The sequence below is a fragment of the Mastigoproctus giganteus genome, chromosome 11 (assembly GCF_048544385.1).
Source record: "Mastigoproctus giganteus isolate SK-2022 chromosome 11, ASM4854438v1, whole genome shotgun sequence".
Classification (NCBI taxonomy): domain Eukaryota; kingdom Metazoa; phylum Arthropoda; class Arachnida; order Uropygi; family Thelyphonidae; genus Mastigoproctus; species Mastigoproctus giganteus.
In genome coordinates, this window is record NC_143585.1 from 155,079,196 (window position 1) to 155,095,557 (window position 16,362).

General features: G+C 38.4%; 1 protein-coding gene across 1 annotated transcript in view; it reads left to right on the top strand.

The window, feature by feature from the left end:
* Nucleotides 1-16,362, top strand: part of LOC150078523 (MAM and LDL-receptor class A domain-containing protein 2-like) — a 765,548-nt gene that overhangs the window by 136,150 nt on the left and 613,036 nt on the right. The window contains exon 9 of the mRNA XM_090384594.1: nt 5,416-5,687. Coding sequence (XP_090240720.1) covers nt 5,416-5,687 — 272 coding nt within the window. The remainder of the gene's footprint in view (nt 1-5,415; nt 5,688-16,362) is intronic.

Here is a 16,362-nt window from a genome sequence, read left to right on the forward strand (position 1 = left end):
TATAAAATAAATTTTGGAACAAAGTCAACGTCTCTTATAATGAACCACTAACAATGTATGAATTAGAAGAATCTTTAAAGAAATCGGTCAACAATGCACCTGTTCCAAATGGCATATATTATGTGATGTTAAAGAATCTAAATGAGAGAACCCTTTATCTTTCCTAAAACTTTTTTTAACCCAATACTTGTCACACATTATTCTCCTATTTTCTGCAACATTTTACAGCCAGGAAAAGACTAATCAGACCCATGTAATTATAGACCAATCTCACTTAATAGCTGCTTGGGTAAGACTCTTAGAAAAATTTATACACAGTCACCTCACCTGGTATCTGGAAACTCAGACTTCTGTGATCAATGATCAGTTTGGATTTCAAAAAAAACTGGTCTACCTTAGACCTTATAATAAAGGCTGATCCAAATGTGCGAACTGCATTCATAAAGAATGAACCTTTGATCTTGGTGAGCTTAGATATAGAGAAAGCATTTGAAACCACATGGCATCCTGCATGACCTACATGCCCTAGGACTAAGAGGCCATTTACGATCATTAATTCAGAGCTTTCTCAAAGATTGAGCCTTTCAGATCCATTATCAGAGTGCACTCTACAGAATCTCCATGTGGGAGGAAGGAGGTCAGTCCTGAGTGCCACACTCTTCGCATTTAGAAAACACTGTGTAACAACTACCATGCCGCAATCTGTAGAAACATATCTTTCTTCTGATGGCCTCACTGTATCCAGTCACTCATGAAATATCTATTCCAATGAAAGGAAACTTCAGTTATCAATAAATAAAATAAGATCATGGACATTACAGAATGGTTACTGACTTTCTCCACTAAAACTTTTGCTATACACTTCTGCAAGAAGTGAAAATTGCACCCTGATCCTGAAGTGTATTTGGGAATTCATGTTATACCAGTCAATGACATCAGATTTCTATGTTTAATATTATACAGGGTGGTTCACTACCAGTGCGACAAACTTGCAGGAGGTGTAGGGGGCACAAAGACAAATCGGAATCACATAGCATTGCAGGGTCCGAAATGCCTTCGTCATGCGGTAGAGGACGTTGAACGGGAGCTCGGGTGAACAGCGATCCCGCTGGAAGTCAGCATTTGCGAACCAGTTCCCAAGGCAGTAGGATGGACGAGTATTCAAACGTTGAACTGGCCGACATGCACTTCGCGTATGGAGCTGCGGCCTGTCACAGGCGCTCCGCTCTGCGCTTGTACCAGGAATGTTTCACGCACAGGCATGCTCCTCATCATACGATTTTCGCACGTGTGCACAGAAGGTTACGTGAGACTGGTTGTTTCACGAGAGGTACCATGAATCGAGAGCAAACGCGAGGACGCCAGACAATGAGGAGAATGTCCTACGTCTTGCAGAAGGCAATCAGAGTTCTAGTACTCGAGCGATAGGCCAACGATTGGGTATTTCCCAATCCACTGTATAGAGGATACTGTCAACAAACCAAATGAGTTCATACCATCGGAAAGTGTCCAATCATTGGAGCCTGCGGATTATCCACTCCGGAGGACTTTTGCTACTTGGTTTCTTCGACAGAAACGGTTCACAAATGCTGACTTCCAGCGGGATCGCTGTTCACACGACCTCCCATTCATCGTCCTCTACCGCATGACGAAGGCATTTCAGACCCTGCAATGCTATGTGATTCTGATTCGTCTTTATGCCCCCTACACCTCCTGCAAGTTTGTCACACTGGTAGTGAATCACCCTGTATAAGAAATTAAACTTCCTAAACTTTCTTAAAACACATACAGCACATAAGAAGTATTTTTCTGCAGAAAATGAATATCCTTAGAGCGCTCTCTGTGATGTTACAAGTGAGTTGACCAATACTCCCTTCACTTTTATAAAACCATAATCCAATCCCGACTAAACTATGGTGCCCTTATATATGATTCAGCTAGAAAATCAACATTGCATTTCCTCAGTACCATTGAACAGAATGCCCTTAGAATAGCTTTAGGTGCCTTCCAAACATCACCAGTCCATAGTCTGTATATCAGTACACATGAACTACCATTATCCTTTTGGAGACAGATGCTTCTGCCTACATAAGCAACCAAACTTTAGAGTCTCCCCTCACATCCTATCTGGCCTTACCTCTTTAACCCTTTCTTCATAAATTGCTATAGGAATAAACCAAATGAAAATAAACACCACTGGAATCAGATTAAAAATGTAATTCAGAATTGAAGTGGCCCGCTAGACCAATTAGTGGTTCGTGAACCCCCAAGGGTTTGCAAAAGTGTTTGGGGGGGAGGGTTGCACTAAAAGTTGGATAATGGCATCTGCTTAGATTTACATAGGTATATTTTTGTAAACTACAAAATAGTTTAATATTAATTTATTCGGTTCAGTTCAAAATTATATTTAGTTGCAGTTTGGGTCAAGCGCCCTTACATAGTGAGTATGTGCAACATGATGTTAGTAAAGGCAGGGATTGAGTGCAAACATGCCGATATGTATCATACTTTTCTGTCACTTGTTAGACAATTTTGTTTTGTTATAGATGTTTTGTTGATCATTATTGGTGTCCTAGTAATTGTGCATAAGCTATTGATATATACATTTTGCCCAAATAAAGAAAAATAGTAAATGACATTATAACCCAAAGATCTTGGACCTTTTTGATTGTACAAAGCTGTCAGGTAGCTTGAGAACTGTGGTAAAAGAGTTATTATAATTAACAATAAACAAAGATAGAATAAAGTAAAATAAAATTAATTGTAAAGTTAAGAATTTCTAATGATAGCAAATAAAACCACATCTCCCACAATTCCTTATAATTAGTTTACTATCTTATAGTATATCGTGTTAAATAATTTTTCCATATTAATTTTTTTTCATTCTCAAAGACAGTGGTTATGTATAGGCACTTAATAATAATTTTATATTATTATGCAATTTCACTTATAAAAACGTAGTACTGAAAATATTTTTTAATAAAAATTTAGAACTATTGCACAATTTCAAAGAATATAGGCTTAGTGGTTTGCAATCAAAATATGATGTTGAAAGGGGTTTGCAAATCAAAAAAGATTGGGAACTGCTGCACTAGACAATATCCACATGGACGCTGGAAAAATAGAACGACCACGGTACACATTCAAACTTTGATGACTTTTTACAGAAACAGGGAAAAGAGGTGCTGGACAATCAAAATATATAGCAGCTTTATTCAGCTCATGCCTCAACAAATACATGCTGTCTGAAAATATATACTGATGGATCTAAATCTGATACATGTGTAGGTGCTACATTAGCATTAGCATTAGTAGAGGCATATCATGCAAGAAAGCAAGCTTATGCAGCATCAGCCAAAAAAAAAAAAAAAAACACTCCCATTTCACCCCTCCGTTTCACCCTTCCTCTTGCTCAGATTCTGCACCTGAGTGGGCATAAATTCAAATTGAGTCAAGACAGAATAGGCTTGTAGAATAGATATGAAGTTCTCTAAGTAGTGCAGATGGGCTGCAAGAGTAGCTCATGGTGTCTTGTCAGTGATATACAGAAATTTTTCTAGCAGGGATAGGGAGGTGATTATTCCCTTGTATAATTCCCTTGTATAAGGCAATGGTCAGGCCACACCTTGTGTACTGTATACAGGTCTGGAGGCCTCATTTCAAAAAGATGTAGAGCTGCTGGAACGACTACAGAGAAGGGGCAACAAGATTAGTGAATGGAACAAAGGGTTGCTCTTAAGAAGAAAGGCTTCAGTTTTGCAAATTACAGAGTCTGTTGACTAGGCACCAGTGAGGTGTATAAGGCCTTGAATGGTTTGAGCATGCTCAATGCCAATGGGATTCTTCCTCTTGCTCAAAACAATCACCTGAGAGGGCATAAATTGAAATTGAGGAAAGACAGATGTAGGATATATGTGCGGAAATTTGACTTTAGCCAGTGGGTAGTTGGTTGGTGGAACAGACTTCCATCACTTGTTGTGGAAGTTAATAGCCTAACCTAATTTAAAGCTCAGCTGGACAGGTATTTCGAACGAACAGAGGGGCGAAATGGGAGTGGTGGTTTTTTTTTTTTTTTTTTTTTTTTTTGCTGATGCTGAATAAGCTTACTTTCTTGCATCATATGCCTCTACTAATGCTAATGCTAATATGCAGAAATTTTCCTTTATCCAGCGGGTGGTTGATTGCTCGAACAAACTTTTGTCTGTCATTGTAAAAGTTAACAACTTAAATAAATTCAAGGGTGAACTAGACAAACTATTGGAGTGAATGGATTGGTGAAATGGGAAGGGGATTTTTTTTTTTGTTCTGTTTTTAGCTGATGCTATATAAGCTTGCTTTCTTGCATCATTTGTCTCTGCTTATGCTAATGCTAACTCCCAGCAGTCCTGGAAATCCACCGCACCTTGCTTTCCAAGCTGCTGCTCATTTCAATTGAAGCATTGCAAAAATCACCTTCACCTCTGCCAATGGCTAATATTAATCTATTAATTAGCGTATCTCCCAAAGCTAGCAGTTTTCCGACACATCTAACACTGTCTCAGTAGTAGTATCAGCAAATATTTTTGCACCCTCTCTGTTCATGTGTATCACGTCTTTCTAGAAGCAGTCTCTTATGTTAACAAGCACAGACCATGCTGAGAAAATTTTTACCCCATGAGATTTGCACAATCTCTCCAATTAAAGGAAATTTGCTGCTATGCATAAAAGTATGGTTAATTAACTATTGAAGGTTACTTTTCTCTCTCATGTTATCAACTTTGCAAAAAATAAGAACACACACACACACACACACACACACACACACACACACACACACACACACACACACACACACACACACACACACACACACACACACACACACACTTAATAGGTGTGTCTGTCCAAATGAGTATGTGGTATTAAAATTTAGAGGTCTGATGTTTTCTTTGGTTGTTAAAGATCACATTGGGGCTATTATAGAGTCTGCCAGGGAGTGGGGATGATTTATAGTTTATTTTATGCATAAATGGGGAACAACCTTTCTTTTGCTCAGGGACCTATCTGTTCTTGTTCTTAAATCACTAAAGTGTTCAGAAAACACTTTAGTGATTTATTTCTGGATGTGCAGAATTCCGTTTTGAAAGTAATATTTTTTCAATACTTTTATTTATTTTTTTTTTTTTCTGTCCTCTGTTCATCAACACAACAAAAATATAGTAGAGCAATGGCTATTCAGTCAGCTGTTGTTATTTTGGATATTTTTCTTGAAAATAGTTTCTAGATCTTTCACATTCAATAATTCTCCCTTTCGTACCATATGAACAAAAAAAAAGTAACTTTTTATTATATTTGTGAAGTGGAACTTAATGGCATCTTATGTATTGGTTTACATTACATTCTTCAAATTTCTTAAATGTTTTTTATTTTACCAAGGTCATTATATGGTAGTTCATCCTTCCATAGCAGCTAGAGACATCATCAATAATGCTTACTTGATTATACGTGATTTGGAAAGTACAGGAGATGGCGCAACATGCTTAAGGTTTTGGTATCAGATATTTGGACGTCATGCAAAAAGTCTGAGTATCCATTCTAGGGTTGCCTATTCCTCAACTGTTAAATTTCCTGTTTGGACACACGGAGTAACCAGTTTGAAGATATGGAGAGTAGCCCAGGTCACTATTGCAGCAGCATACAAACATGAGGTAAAAATTATACATTTTTTGAAATTCATTTTTAATTTAAAACTAAAATGAAAATGATATAATTATTCCCCATCACAAGTCCATTAGCAAAAATTTTATAGCATAATTCTATTTAATCAACTACCTATCATATCTGCAGTGTGTAATAGTGCCCTTTATATTATAACTTTTATAATTAATATGGCAATCCATTCCCACTTTCATTGCTTTTCTCTTCAATTTTATTGTAGTAATATTTGTGTTATATTTTGCCTGGATGGGAAGTTATACAAAATTCTACAATACAAGTCTTCTTGCATATTGTAAATGTACCTAAGTACAAATAAAATCCTTCATTGAGGGATGGAGAGTTAGTTACCTTATTTTTTAGAGAGTTGTTCAATGATGTGATGATACAGTGTGTTTACTCTACTATGATGTGATGATACAGTTTGTTTACTCTTATTAACTGAGTATAAATGTGTGTATCCATCCTTCTGTACAAGGGATGCATTCTTGAGATGATTGTGAATAGTTAATTTTCAAATAAGAAAATGGGCTCAAATATATATCCATTTAATTAATTACCTACATACATAATGCTTTATGTGTACATAGTATATAATACTATTTCACAACTAGGGTGTATATATTACATGTACATACACCAATTGTTCTCATGCATATAGATACGCCTTCTTTTGTAAAATATAAACTTAAAATATTAAGAATGCCAGGGAAGTCTCCCCCCCCCACCCCAGGAAAGAATGGGGTCCGTGGTCCCCCACAGGAAAATGTTTTACAAAATCACGGTGCAAAATTTGCCAAATTTTTGAATTTTGAAGTTTTTACAAACATTAAAGAGTTTGATTTTTTTTTTCTGAGAACTCAAGAAAAAAAAAAATTATTTTATCATATTGGCCTCTTGTTACTTTTGCCACTCGCCTTGCACACCCACTTCTTTTTTGTAGCATGGTTAATGAAGTCACTTTATCCATTATTTGATGCTTCAATAAACAGTACTGATTCTCATTCCACAGTGATGCTTTTAAATAATGGCATCATAGGCATTAATTTGATATTTCAAATTATAAAAGTGTGGTAAATTGGACAAAACAAATTTAACAGGTATTATTTAAAATGTTTTCATAAAGATTTTTGCAATAAAAGCATGTTATCATCATTGTATTTCTTATTATGATTTTGAATTTGATTTTTTATTTTTATTTCCATTTAACTTCCAGAACACCATTCCAGCAATTCTGGCAGGAGAAAAGCCCTGTTGTATGCACACACACTTACAGGGTGTTTCAAAAATGATGGTCATATACAGGGTGTTTCAAAAATGATGGTCAATAATTTAAAGACAAAAAGAACAAAATAAAATAAGCAAAAAAGTTTCATTGAACATAGGGTCGCAAATGAACCGTTTTGGAGATAATGCACACTTTCTGTTAAGATCTGCCACTGATTATGGGGGCACTCTTGGAGGGTTGTCTGTATTGCTGAGACATTGTACACGCTGGATATGGTAAGGGTACGTTAATTGGCAATGTAAAATTCGCCACACGTTTGCTATGAGTCAGTACATGCTCTTGCAGAGCAATCCTTCTTGTCGAAATTCCTGGATTTTATTCTGTTCTTTCTAACAGTCTGTGTGGGTAGGACAGGGCTATTGTCACTGTCCTGCCCACACCAGGTGGAAAAGGCCCGGGTTCGAATCCTATCGATGTTGCAAGGAACTTTAATGGGCTTTATCCACAAAAACAGACATAAGACAAACAGCACAGCAGAGGAATTTAATTATTCAGGTGGCCTTAAAATAATAATAGTTTGTAAAAAAAAATATTGTTTCTAACACGCTTTCCTCAACATTAGACGTTATGCTTCTGGCCCTAACTGCTCGTACTCCATCTGCGAAGCGCCCATGTTCTCTAAGGCATTGATGTACCCTGATAAATATGCACCTGTTGGGTTGCCTTTGGCGGAGAAATGCTTCTTGGTTTAGCATTAGCATTAGTAGAGGCATTTGACGCAAGAAAGCAAGCTTATGCAGCATCAGCCAAAAAAAAAAAAAAAAAAAAAAAAAACCACTTCCGCTTCACCCCTCTGTTCGTTCAAAATACCTGTCCAGCTGAGCCTTAAACTTATTTAGGCTATCAACTTCCACGACAAGGGATGGAAGTCTGTTCCACCAACCAACCAACCACTCGCTGGCTAAAGGCAAATTTCTGCATGTCTATCCTACATCCGTCTTTCCTCAGTTTGAATTTATGCCCTCTCAGGTGATTATTCTGAATAAGAGGAAGAATCCCATCAGCATTGAGCATGCTCAAACCATTCAATGCTTTATACACCTCTATCAGATCACCTCGCTGGTGCCTAGTCTCCAGACACTGTAATTTGCAAAACTTAAGCCTTTCTTCGTAAGAGCACCCCTTTGTTCCATTCACTAATCTTGTTGCCCTTCTCTGTACTCGTTCCAGCAGCTCTACATCCTTCTTGAAATGAGGCCTCCAGACCTGTGTACAGTACTCTAGGTGTGGCCTGACCATTGCCTTATACAAGGGAATAATCACCTCCTTATCCCTGCTAGAAAAATTCCTATATATCATTGACAATACACCATGAGCTACTCTTGCAGCCCGTCTGCACTGCACAACCACCCCCAGGTCCCTTTCATTCTCTACCACTGTCAGTGTAGTACCACAGAGTTGATATGTTGCTCTGGGGTTGCTGTTTCCCATGTGTAATACTTTACATTTGTCAATGTTAAACTTCATTTGCCACCTCTCAGCCCATCTGGTCAACCTTTCCAGATCCTGCAGCAGCATAGTGACAGTAGTGTCCTTGACAACCCTGCCTACCCTTGTATCGTCTGCAAACTTCGACATTAAGCTTGTTATACCATCATCAATATCATTTAAGAATACAGAAAACAATAATGGACCCAACACTGAGCCCTGAGGGACTCCACTAATAACATTAGTCCACGATGAGCAGTGTCCATTGATTACCACTCTCTGTCTTCTCCCCCTCAGCCACCCCGTTATCCACAGCAGCAATTTGCCTCCAATGTCACACTGCTCCAATTTGTGCAGCAGTCTTCCAGTGCAACAGTATCAAAAGCCTTTCTAAGATCCAAGTATATAATATCAAAGTTATTCCTGCATCCAGTTCCTTTCTGACTGCATCATAGTATCCAATCAAATTGGTCAGGCAAGACTTCCCCTTAACAAAACCATGCTGTGTCCGAGCTATAATTGAAGTCTTGTCTAAATGACCCTTCAGTGCTTCTTTAACTAGTGCCTCCATTAATTTTCCGGGAACAGAAGTTAAACTCACAGGTCTATAATTGCTTGTGTCAGCCTTTGATCCTCCTTTGTGAAAAATGTGCAGCCTCGTGTGCACTGCTGTTGAATTTACCATACATAAAGTGTATGTCCGCATACCCTTCATTGCTGTAACCTCTTTCCATGTTGACTATCCTTTGACTAGTATACCTACTACATCTCAGAGCATTGATAAAGTGGAAATGGAGAGAATGAGCATAAATTTACCTAAGCAAACAAGTCAGTGATGGATCCCAACTCTGTACAGTTCACCTTGTCATTCGTGGATCCCAACTAGAAATGTGCAATATTTCGAAAACGATTCACTTAAGGACCCATGTTTACTAGGCTTTTTTTGCATATTATAGTCTGTACAGTTCACCTTTAAATTATTGACCATCACTTTTGAAAAACCCTATATGTATAAAATAATATATAATCTTATAAATAATACTGTATATTACATACAGCATGTGTATGTAACATACAGTAGTTCAAAAATTTAATGAAATTCTTTTCAATATAACTATAAACACAACCTTCACTTGTTAGCACAATACAGTAAAATATTGTAGTAGTAGTGGCATTCGATGCAAGAAAGCAAGTGTATGAGCTTATGCAGCATCAGCCAAAAAAAAAAATTCACTCAACCATTCCCTCTAAATGTTTGTCCAGTTCCTTCTTAAATTTATTTAACTTATCCACTTCCACAACGACAGATGGAAGTTTATTCCTGCAATTAACCACCCGCTGGCTAAAGGCAAATTTCCACACATCTATTTTACATCTGTCTTTCCTTAATTTGAATCTACGCCCCCTCGTAATCTGAACAAGTGGAAAAATCCCATTAGAATGCAGTGTGCTCAACGCATTCAAGGCCTTATACACATTAATCAGGTCACCACACAGGTGCCTATTCTCCAGCCATTGCAATTTGCAGAACTTCACCCTCTCTTGGTAAGAGTATCCCTTCATTGCCCTCACCAATCTTGTTACCTTTCTCTGTACACGCTCAAGCAAATCTACATCCTTCCAAAAATGAGGCCTCCTGACCTGTATGCAGTACTCAAGACATGGCCTGACCATTGCCTTATACAGAGAGACAATCACCTTTTCCCTGGCAGCAAAATTCCTATATATCATTGAAAAAACCCCCATGACCTGCCCTGACAGCCTATCTGCATTACTCAGAAAGCTTCATATATGACTGCACATATACTCCCAGGTCTTTTTCATTTAGTACCACACAGTTGGAACGTTTCTCTGGGGTTACAAATTCCAAGTACTGCATATGGGTTTTCTACCCGTATGCAGTACTTTGCATTTGTCAAGGTTAAACTTTGGTTGCCACTTCTCAGCCCATCTGCTCAAATCTTGACCCTGTTGTAGTAGCAGAGTGCCATTAACAATGCTGCCAACCTTTGTATCGTCTGCAAACTTTGACACTAAGCCTGATATACCTTCATCAATATCATCGATGAATATACAAAACAACAGTGGACCCAACACCGAACCCTGTCGGACTCCACAAATAACATTAGTCCACAAAAAGCAGCACCCATTGATTACCACCCTCTGTCTTCTCCCACTCATCCATCCTTTTATCCATTGTAGTAATTTATCCTTAAGACTATTCTCATCTAATGTGTACACTTGTCTTCGATGTGCAACAGTGTCAAAAGCTTTCCTGAAATCCAAGTATATGATATCAAAATTATTTTTTGCATCCAGTTCCTTTGAAAACCCCATCATAATAACCAATAAGATTTGTCAGACAAGACTTTCCCTTATCAAACACATGCTAGGTCTGAATTATTGCTGCAGTCTTGTCTAGATGATCCTGCAATGCATCTTTAACCAGTGACTCCATTATTTTACCCGGAACAGAAGTTAAACTAACTGGTCTGTAATTACTCGTGTCACCCTTCGATCCTCCTTTGTGAATTGGGGATACATTTGCACATCTCCAGTCCGTGGGGACCTCCCCTGAGTCCAAGGATGTTCTCATAATTATGGCTCAGTGATGCTTACTTCCTTTGCTGCCTCCTTTAATATAACTGGATAGATCCCATCCACCCCAGGTGCCTTTTTTATGTTTAACTTCAACAATTTCTACTCCACTTTGCTCTCAGTTATTACAAAATCATTAAGCACCCTGCTAACAACTTGATAACCTTCTGGCATTTTCAAACCTTAACTCCTCATGTGTGAATGAAGATGCAAAATACTCATTCAGTTTGTTTGCTATCTGAGCAGGATCATCAACAGTCAAAACATTGATATCAAGTGGACCAGTTAGATTCATACTCTTCCTTTTAGAGTTTATATAAGTAAAGAAATCCTTGCTGTTAGCATCCTTTTCAAAAGATTTCTTGTAATCTGCCTTTGCTTGCTTAACCTCCTTTGTGACTTGATTACAACTACTAGCTTATATCTGCCATAGGTTTCTGTGTTGCCTGATAATTTATATTGCATCCCATGTATATTTATTCTCTTCCACGAGTCTCGTTAGTTCATTTGACAACCATTTTGGCCTAAACCTTCAACAATATTTCTTAATAGGTACGAAACTTTTGGTAGCATCCACGATTAATTCCTTTAATTCCGTGAATTTAATTCCACGATTAATTAGAATTTAAAAACTGTCTGAGACCACTGTAGTTGCCTTTATGGAAGCAAAAACCCTTTCCTTTACCCCTGATGGTAATTATATCTTTAAGTAAATGCCACATGAGTACTCTGTGATCATTGCCATTTAGTGGTTCCTTTATCTGCAAATTCTTAATACACAAACGATCACTGCTGATAACTGAATCAAGAGTATTACCCTCTCTGGTTGCCTCTCAAACATGCTGCTACAGAAAACAATCATCGAATAAATCCACAAAAGTCTTACTAGTGTGCGACTGACCAACCCACAAGTTCCAATCAATATCTGGGAAGTTCAAATCTCCCATTATAAGACATTCTGATTTACTAGCCTACTCTATTTCTCTGTAGAATTTTCATTGTACTCATTCAAGTCATTAGGCCTATAACACACCCGTACTCTTTTTTTTTGCTTTCACAGTGCTTATGTCACACCAAACTGACTCAAGAGTGCACTGTTCATCTATATCAACTGGTTGCACTTCTTTTAATTTTATGTTTTTCTTAATTAACAGAATAACACCTCCTCCCTCCCTATTTTGTCTATCCTTTCTGTACACATTGTACTCCCCAAATTCCAATTCTGCATTCCTAAAAATTTTGTAACACTACATCTCTGATATCCCAACAATATCCGCCTTTGATGTCGTAATGAACACTTCAAATTCATCAAATTTATTTACTATACTTCTAGCATTGGTATACATGCATGCAAGTATACGTGCACCTATTCTTATTCTTAGTTATCCTAACACATTCCATATATATGCACCTGTTTCACGATGACTGCCATCAGTCCGTGAAACCCACAGCATCCCTTGCTCCAGGCCGCTGCTTATTCTAATAGAAGTAGTGCAAGAATCAGCTACTTTTAATTTTAGTCTGTGAATCCCCGAAGCTAGCAGTTTTCCAACCCACCTAGCACTGCCTTGATACCATCAGTAAATATTCTTGCACTCTTTCTGTTTAAGTGTATTCCATCCCTGTAGAAGCAATCTCTCCTGTTAACAAGCACAGACCACGCTGAAAAAAAATTCTACCCCTTGAGCATTGCACGTTCCCTCCAGGGTCGAATTGATTGACAAGGCTCTCATCATGTATTCCCTCCTATCGGGCAGAATTGCAAACACTTTCAAATTTAACCCTAACTCACGACTTTTTTGCAGCATTGACCTGTACTTGTTAAGTAAATGTGCAGAGCTCCTACTCTTAATGTCATTGGTGCCAACATGTACAACAATATCACCTTTTATGCCCTTAAAATATGATATATACTTTACAACGTCATCAACATTTGATGACTAGTTCCTGTGGGACCATTGCATTCTGCCTTGGAGATTGCCACTGTGTTGCCTGATGCCCAGGAGTGATCTCTGGCTGTGAGTTGGGCAGCTGAAAGCTTGGTAGGCTCCTCATATTAATTTCTTCGAGGGCATCTACCCTACACCGCATTCTCTCATAGACACCCTTTAGAACTCTGAGTTGACGCCTAATTTCTAGACACTCTCTGCACTTGGCACACACAAAGACATCCTCCTTGGGTAGATCATGTTCTGTTCCAGAGAGTTCGGCAAACATTTCACAAGCTGCACATTTTTTTTAGGCTGTGATGTGTTGTAGAATTGCCCCCCCTCAGTTCTCTCCTGTGTCACAGCACTCCTGCCACTTTGTGCCCATTGCTTTGTTTCTCTAGTCTGGGGCATGATATTTGAAATTAATAAGATCAATAATTTAATTAACTAATTGTCAATACTACACTTTTTAATAGAATCCTAAATGAAGTGATGCTTATTACGCTATATAATTTTACGTTAGAGCTACCTAGTGACCACAATTAAAAATATTAATTCTCTACCACTCTTTACAAAAACAATGGCGTCAAGATTCGAATGAAAGAACAGTTTTGTGTATATTAAGTAGTAATCTACAAAAACTCTTATCTAAATTAAAAATAAAAATAACCAGCATAACTAGAACTATAAGACTATGTATAAAGTACGATATAAAATAGAAATTAGGTAAATAAAATGGCAAACACTTATTGTTTTTTCGGAGCCTGTAATTCACAGCTGTAATTTTTAAAGAGAGTCAGTGCCCTCTCTTTAATCTGTAACTAGAATCCCACCCTTACTGATATTCAGGTGTCTCATAATCTTTCATTAATTGTGGAACTTAAACATCTTGTCAGTGTTAGTGATTTGCCATTGTTGAATGATGAATCCCTATTGAATTTATTGAATGCATGCCTGAACACAGAAAATATAACAAGCTATAACACAGAAAACTAATGTGGACCAGTAAAGAAATCTGAATGACATCTGTGCGTAATGCCATTCAGATTGCATCTCAGAAAACTGATGTATTATAAAATTATTAATAAAACAACACAAGTCCAATCATCTGGAACTGATTTTCCAGAAAATCCAGTTATCTTAATATGCAAATCAGCAATGTTAATGTAGAAATCTGACAATCTGGCATTACAGGACATTTTACATTTACATGAACTTTCATCATCTGCAAACTTATAACTTCAGCCTTAATCAGTTGGTTATATAAAATTAAAACTCAACAGAGACCCAAAGGGTAACCTAAATATAAACATAAAGTAAAATGAAAATCAGTGCTGCAAGACCATTTGTTTCATGGTGGGGACAGGCTATCACAACAATCACGAGTTACCATCCCCACCATGAGCAGGTTGGCCTCTACTATCTTGTTCTGCATCTACTAATTACGTGCATTATTTACCAGCAAAACTGTTCAAAAGATTCCCTCATCTTGAAGAGTTGACAAATAGTATCTGCATAAAGAGCATGCATCCCCTGCTCCATCTGAAACTTTAAGTCCGAGTAAACAGACTATATAGCATGAATGTGGCGAGACTATATCTCGCCACACTCCTACAATTCAAAAGGGACCAAGAACAGTTGACAAAATCTGGACCTCAGGCCATGTCCAGTAAGGATGGAACTGGCCATCAGATTGAAATGGTGGCAATCTCCTCCAGCTCACAGCCTGAACAGAGGGAAGGAAAGTATATAATTGCCCTCCCTTCTCAGAATTAGTCCATTGTACTTGCCAATTATTGTCTAATTCATCATTGATTCTGCTCCGCTCTGCTGTCAAATCAATGCCATAGCTGCAACCCCTGCTGGGCATGACAGGACACCCAAAATTTCTCTGTGAAATTCTCACCTTAGACAAAACATCAGACAGGACTTAGCTGATGAGATAAGCAGGAATCTTACCTGCTAAAACACATAAATTCTCTCTTGCTGTGGTTTTACACACTTGAGTAATGTGTAGGAGAAAGTACCTTCTGTCTGCTGCAGACAGAAGGTACTTTCGTACAGTAACGTGCATTATGGACTTATGGATTCTCCCCAAGCTCTGGCCACATATGACATGATTGGGGCAAAGATGTTATCACAAAGGAGATGAAGGGCTCACCTTTATGCCCCAGTCAGTTCAGGTCACTTCATTCTACAGAGCTTCTAATAGAGTTTCTTGACCTTCTCTCGACTGTAAATCATGTGAGCAATTAAGCAAACCTCCCCCTCTCCAGCACACTTCGAAATACTTTAGCCATCTGATGGGCCTCAGCAAGGAAGCTCCTGCTCTCACAATGGGTGGCTTTGTCACCCTAAGCCAACCGGTCAACAGCATAGCATAACACTTATGCTGAAAGACCTCAAGCTTATGCATGGTGGTCAACGATATCAATTGGTCCAGAGAGGCAGCCTCCTTGTCCTCAATTTCCTTGCAGGATGTACCTCCCACAAGAAACACCCGATTATCATGCTAAACAATGCTAATTGCTCTATTCGCACTATTCCAATTCAAGAGGTCATCAATGAATATGTTCCAAATAGCAGGTCCCAGAACCTACTTCTGAGCACAGCCATGTTCAAGCACTTGATTATATTCTATGAATGCCATCCTAACAACAACTTGCCTTTGGTGGAAATAATCTCTCAGAAGATGGTATCTCCCAGAAGATGTATAATGTGCCCAGGCAAAGGGATGCCCTAAGCGTATAGAGAATGCTTTCCCATCACAGGGTATTGAATCTTCCCCCTTAAATTTCTTGAACAACCCAAGGATATATCGACTGGGGGGCTTCTGTACAGTCCTGACCAGACTATAGCATCTTCTGTAATGGAGCCCTTTTTAAAACCAAACATTCAGAGGCCAGATTCTAGGCACCATAATGTTTCATACCAATAGTGATAGTAATAATAATGGAGGCGAGTGATGCTCATCAGGCACCAAGAACCAGTCTTCATCATTTTACCCATTACAGGCAGGAGGATTCTCTGGGCCCTTGAGAAGAACTCTCAAAACCACCTTCCAGATTGCAGGGGATTGCCCTTCTTTTAAACTATATTTATAGAGATCTGTTTGTTTGTTATTTGGTTTTTAGGAGCATTAGCAACTAAGGCCATATTGCTCGGGAGGATGTGAAAAGGTCATTCCCTGACCTTTCCACATCCTCCGTATTTGGTGGTCATGGGCTCGAACCCCGATCTGATCAAGAAGCTTGTGCTATGCACTGCTGCTCCTGCACACCTGGCTATGGAGGCGCCATATAGAGTTCTAATAACATTAGCATTGGCATTAGCATTGGTGGAGGCATATGATGCAAGAAAATAAGCTTATATAGCATCAGCCAAAAAATTCCCATTTTTCTTGTCCATTCACTCCAAACGTTT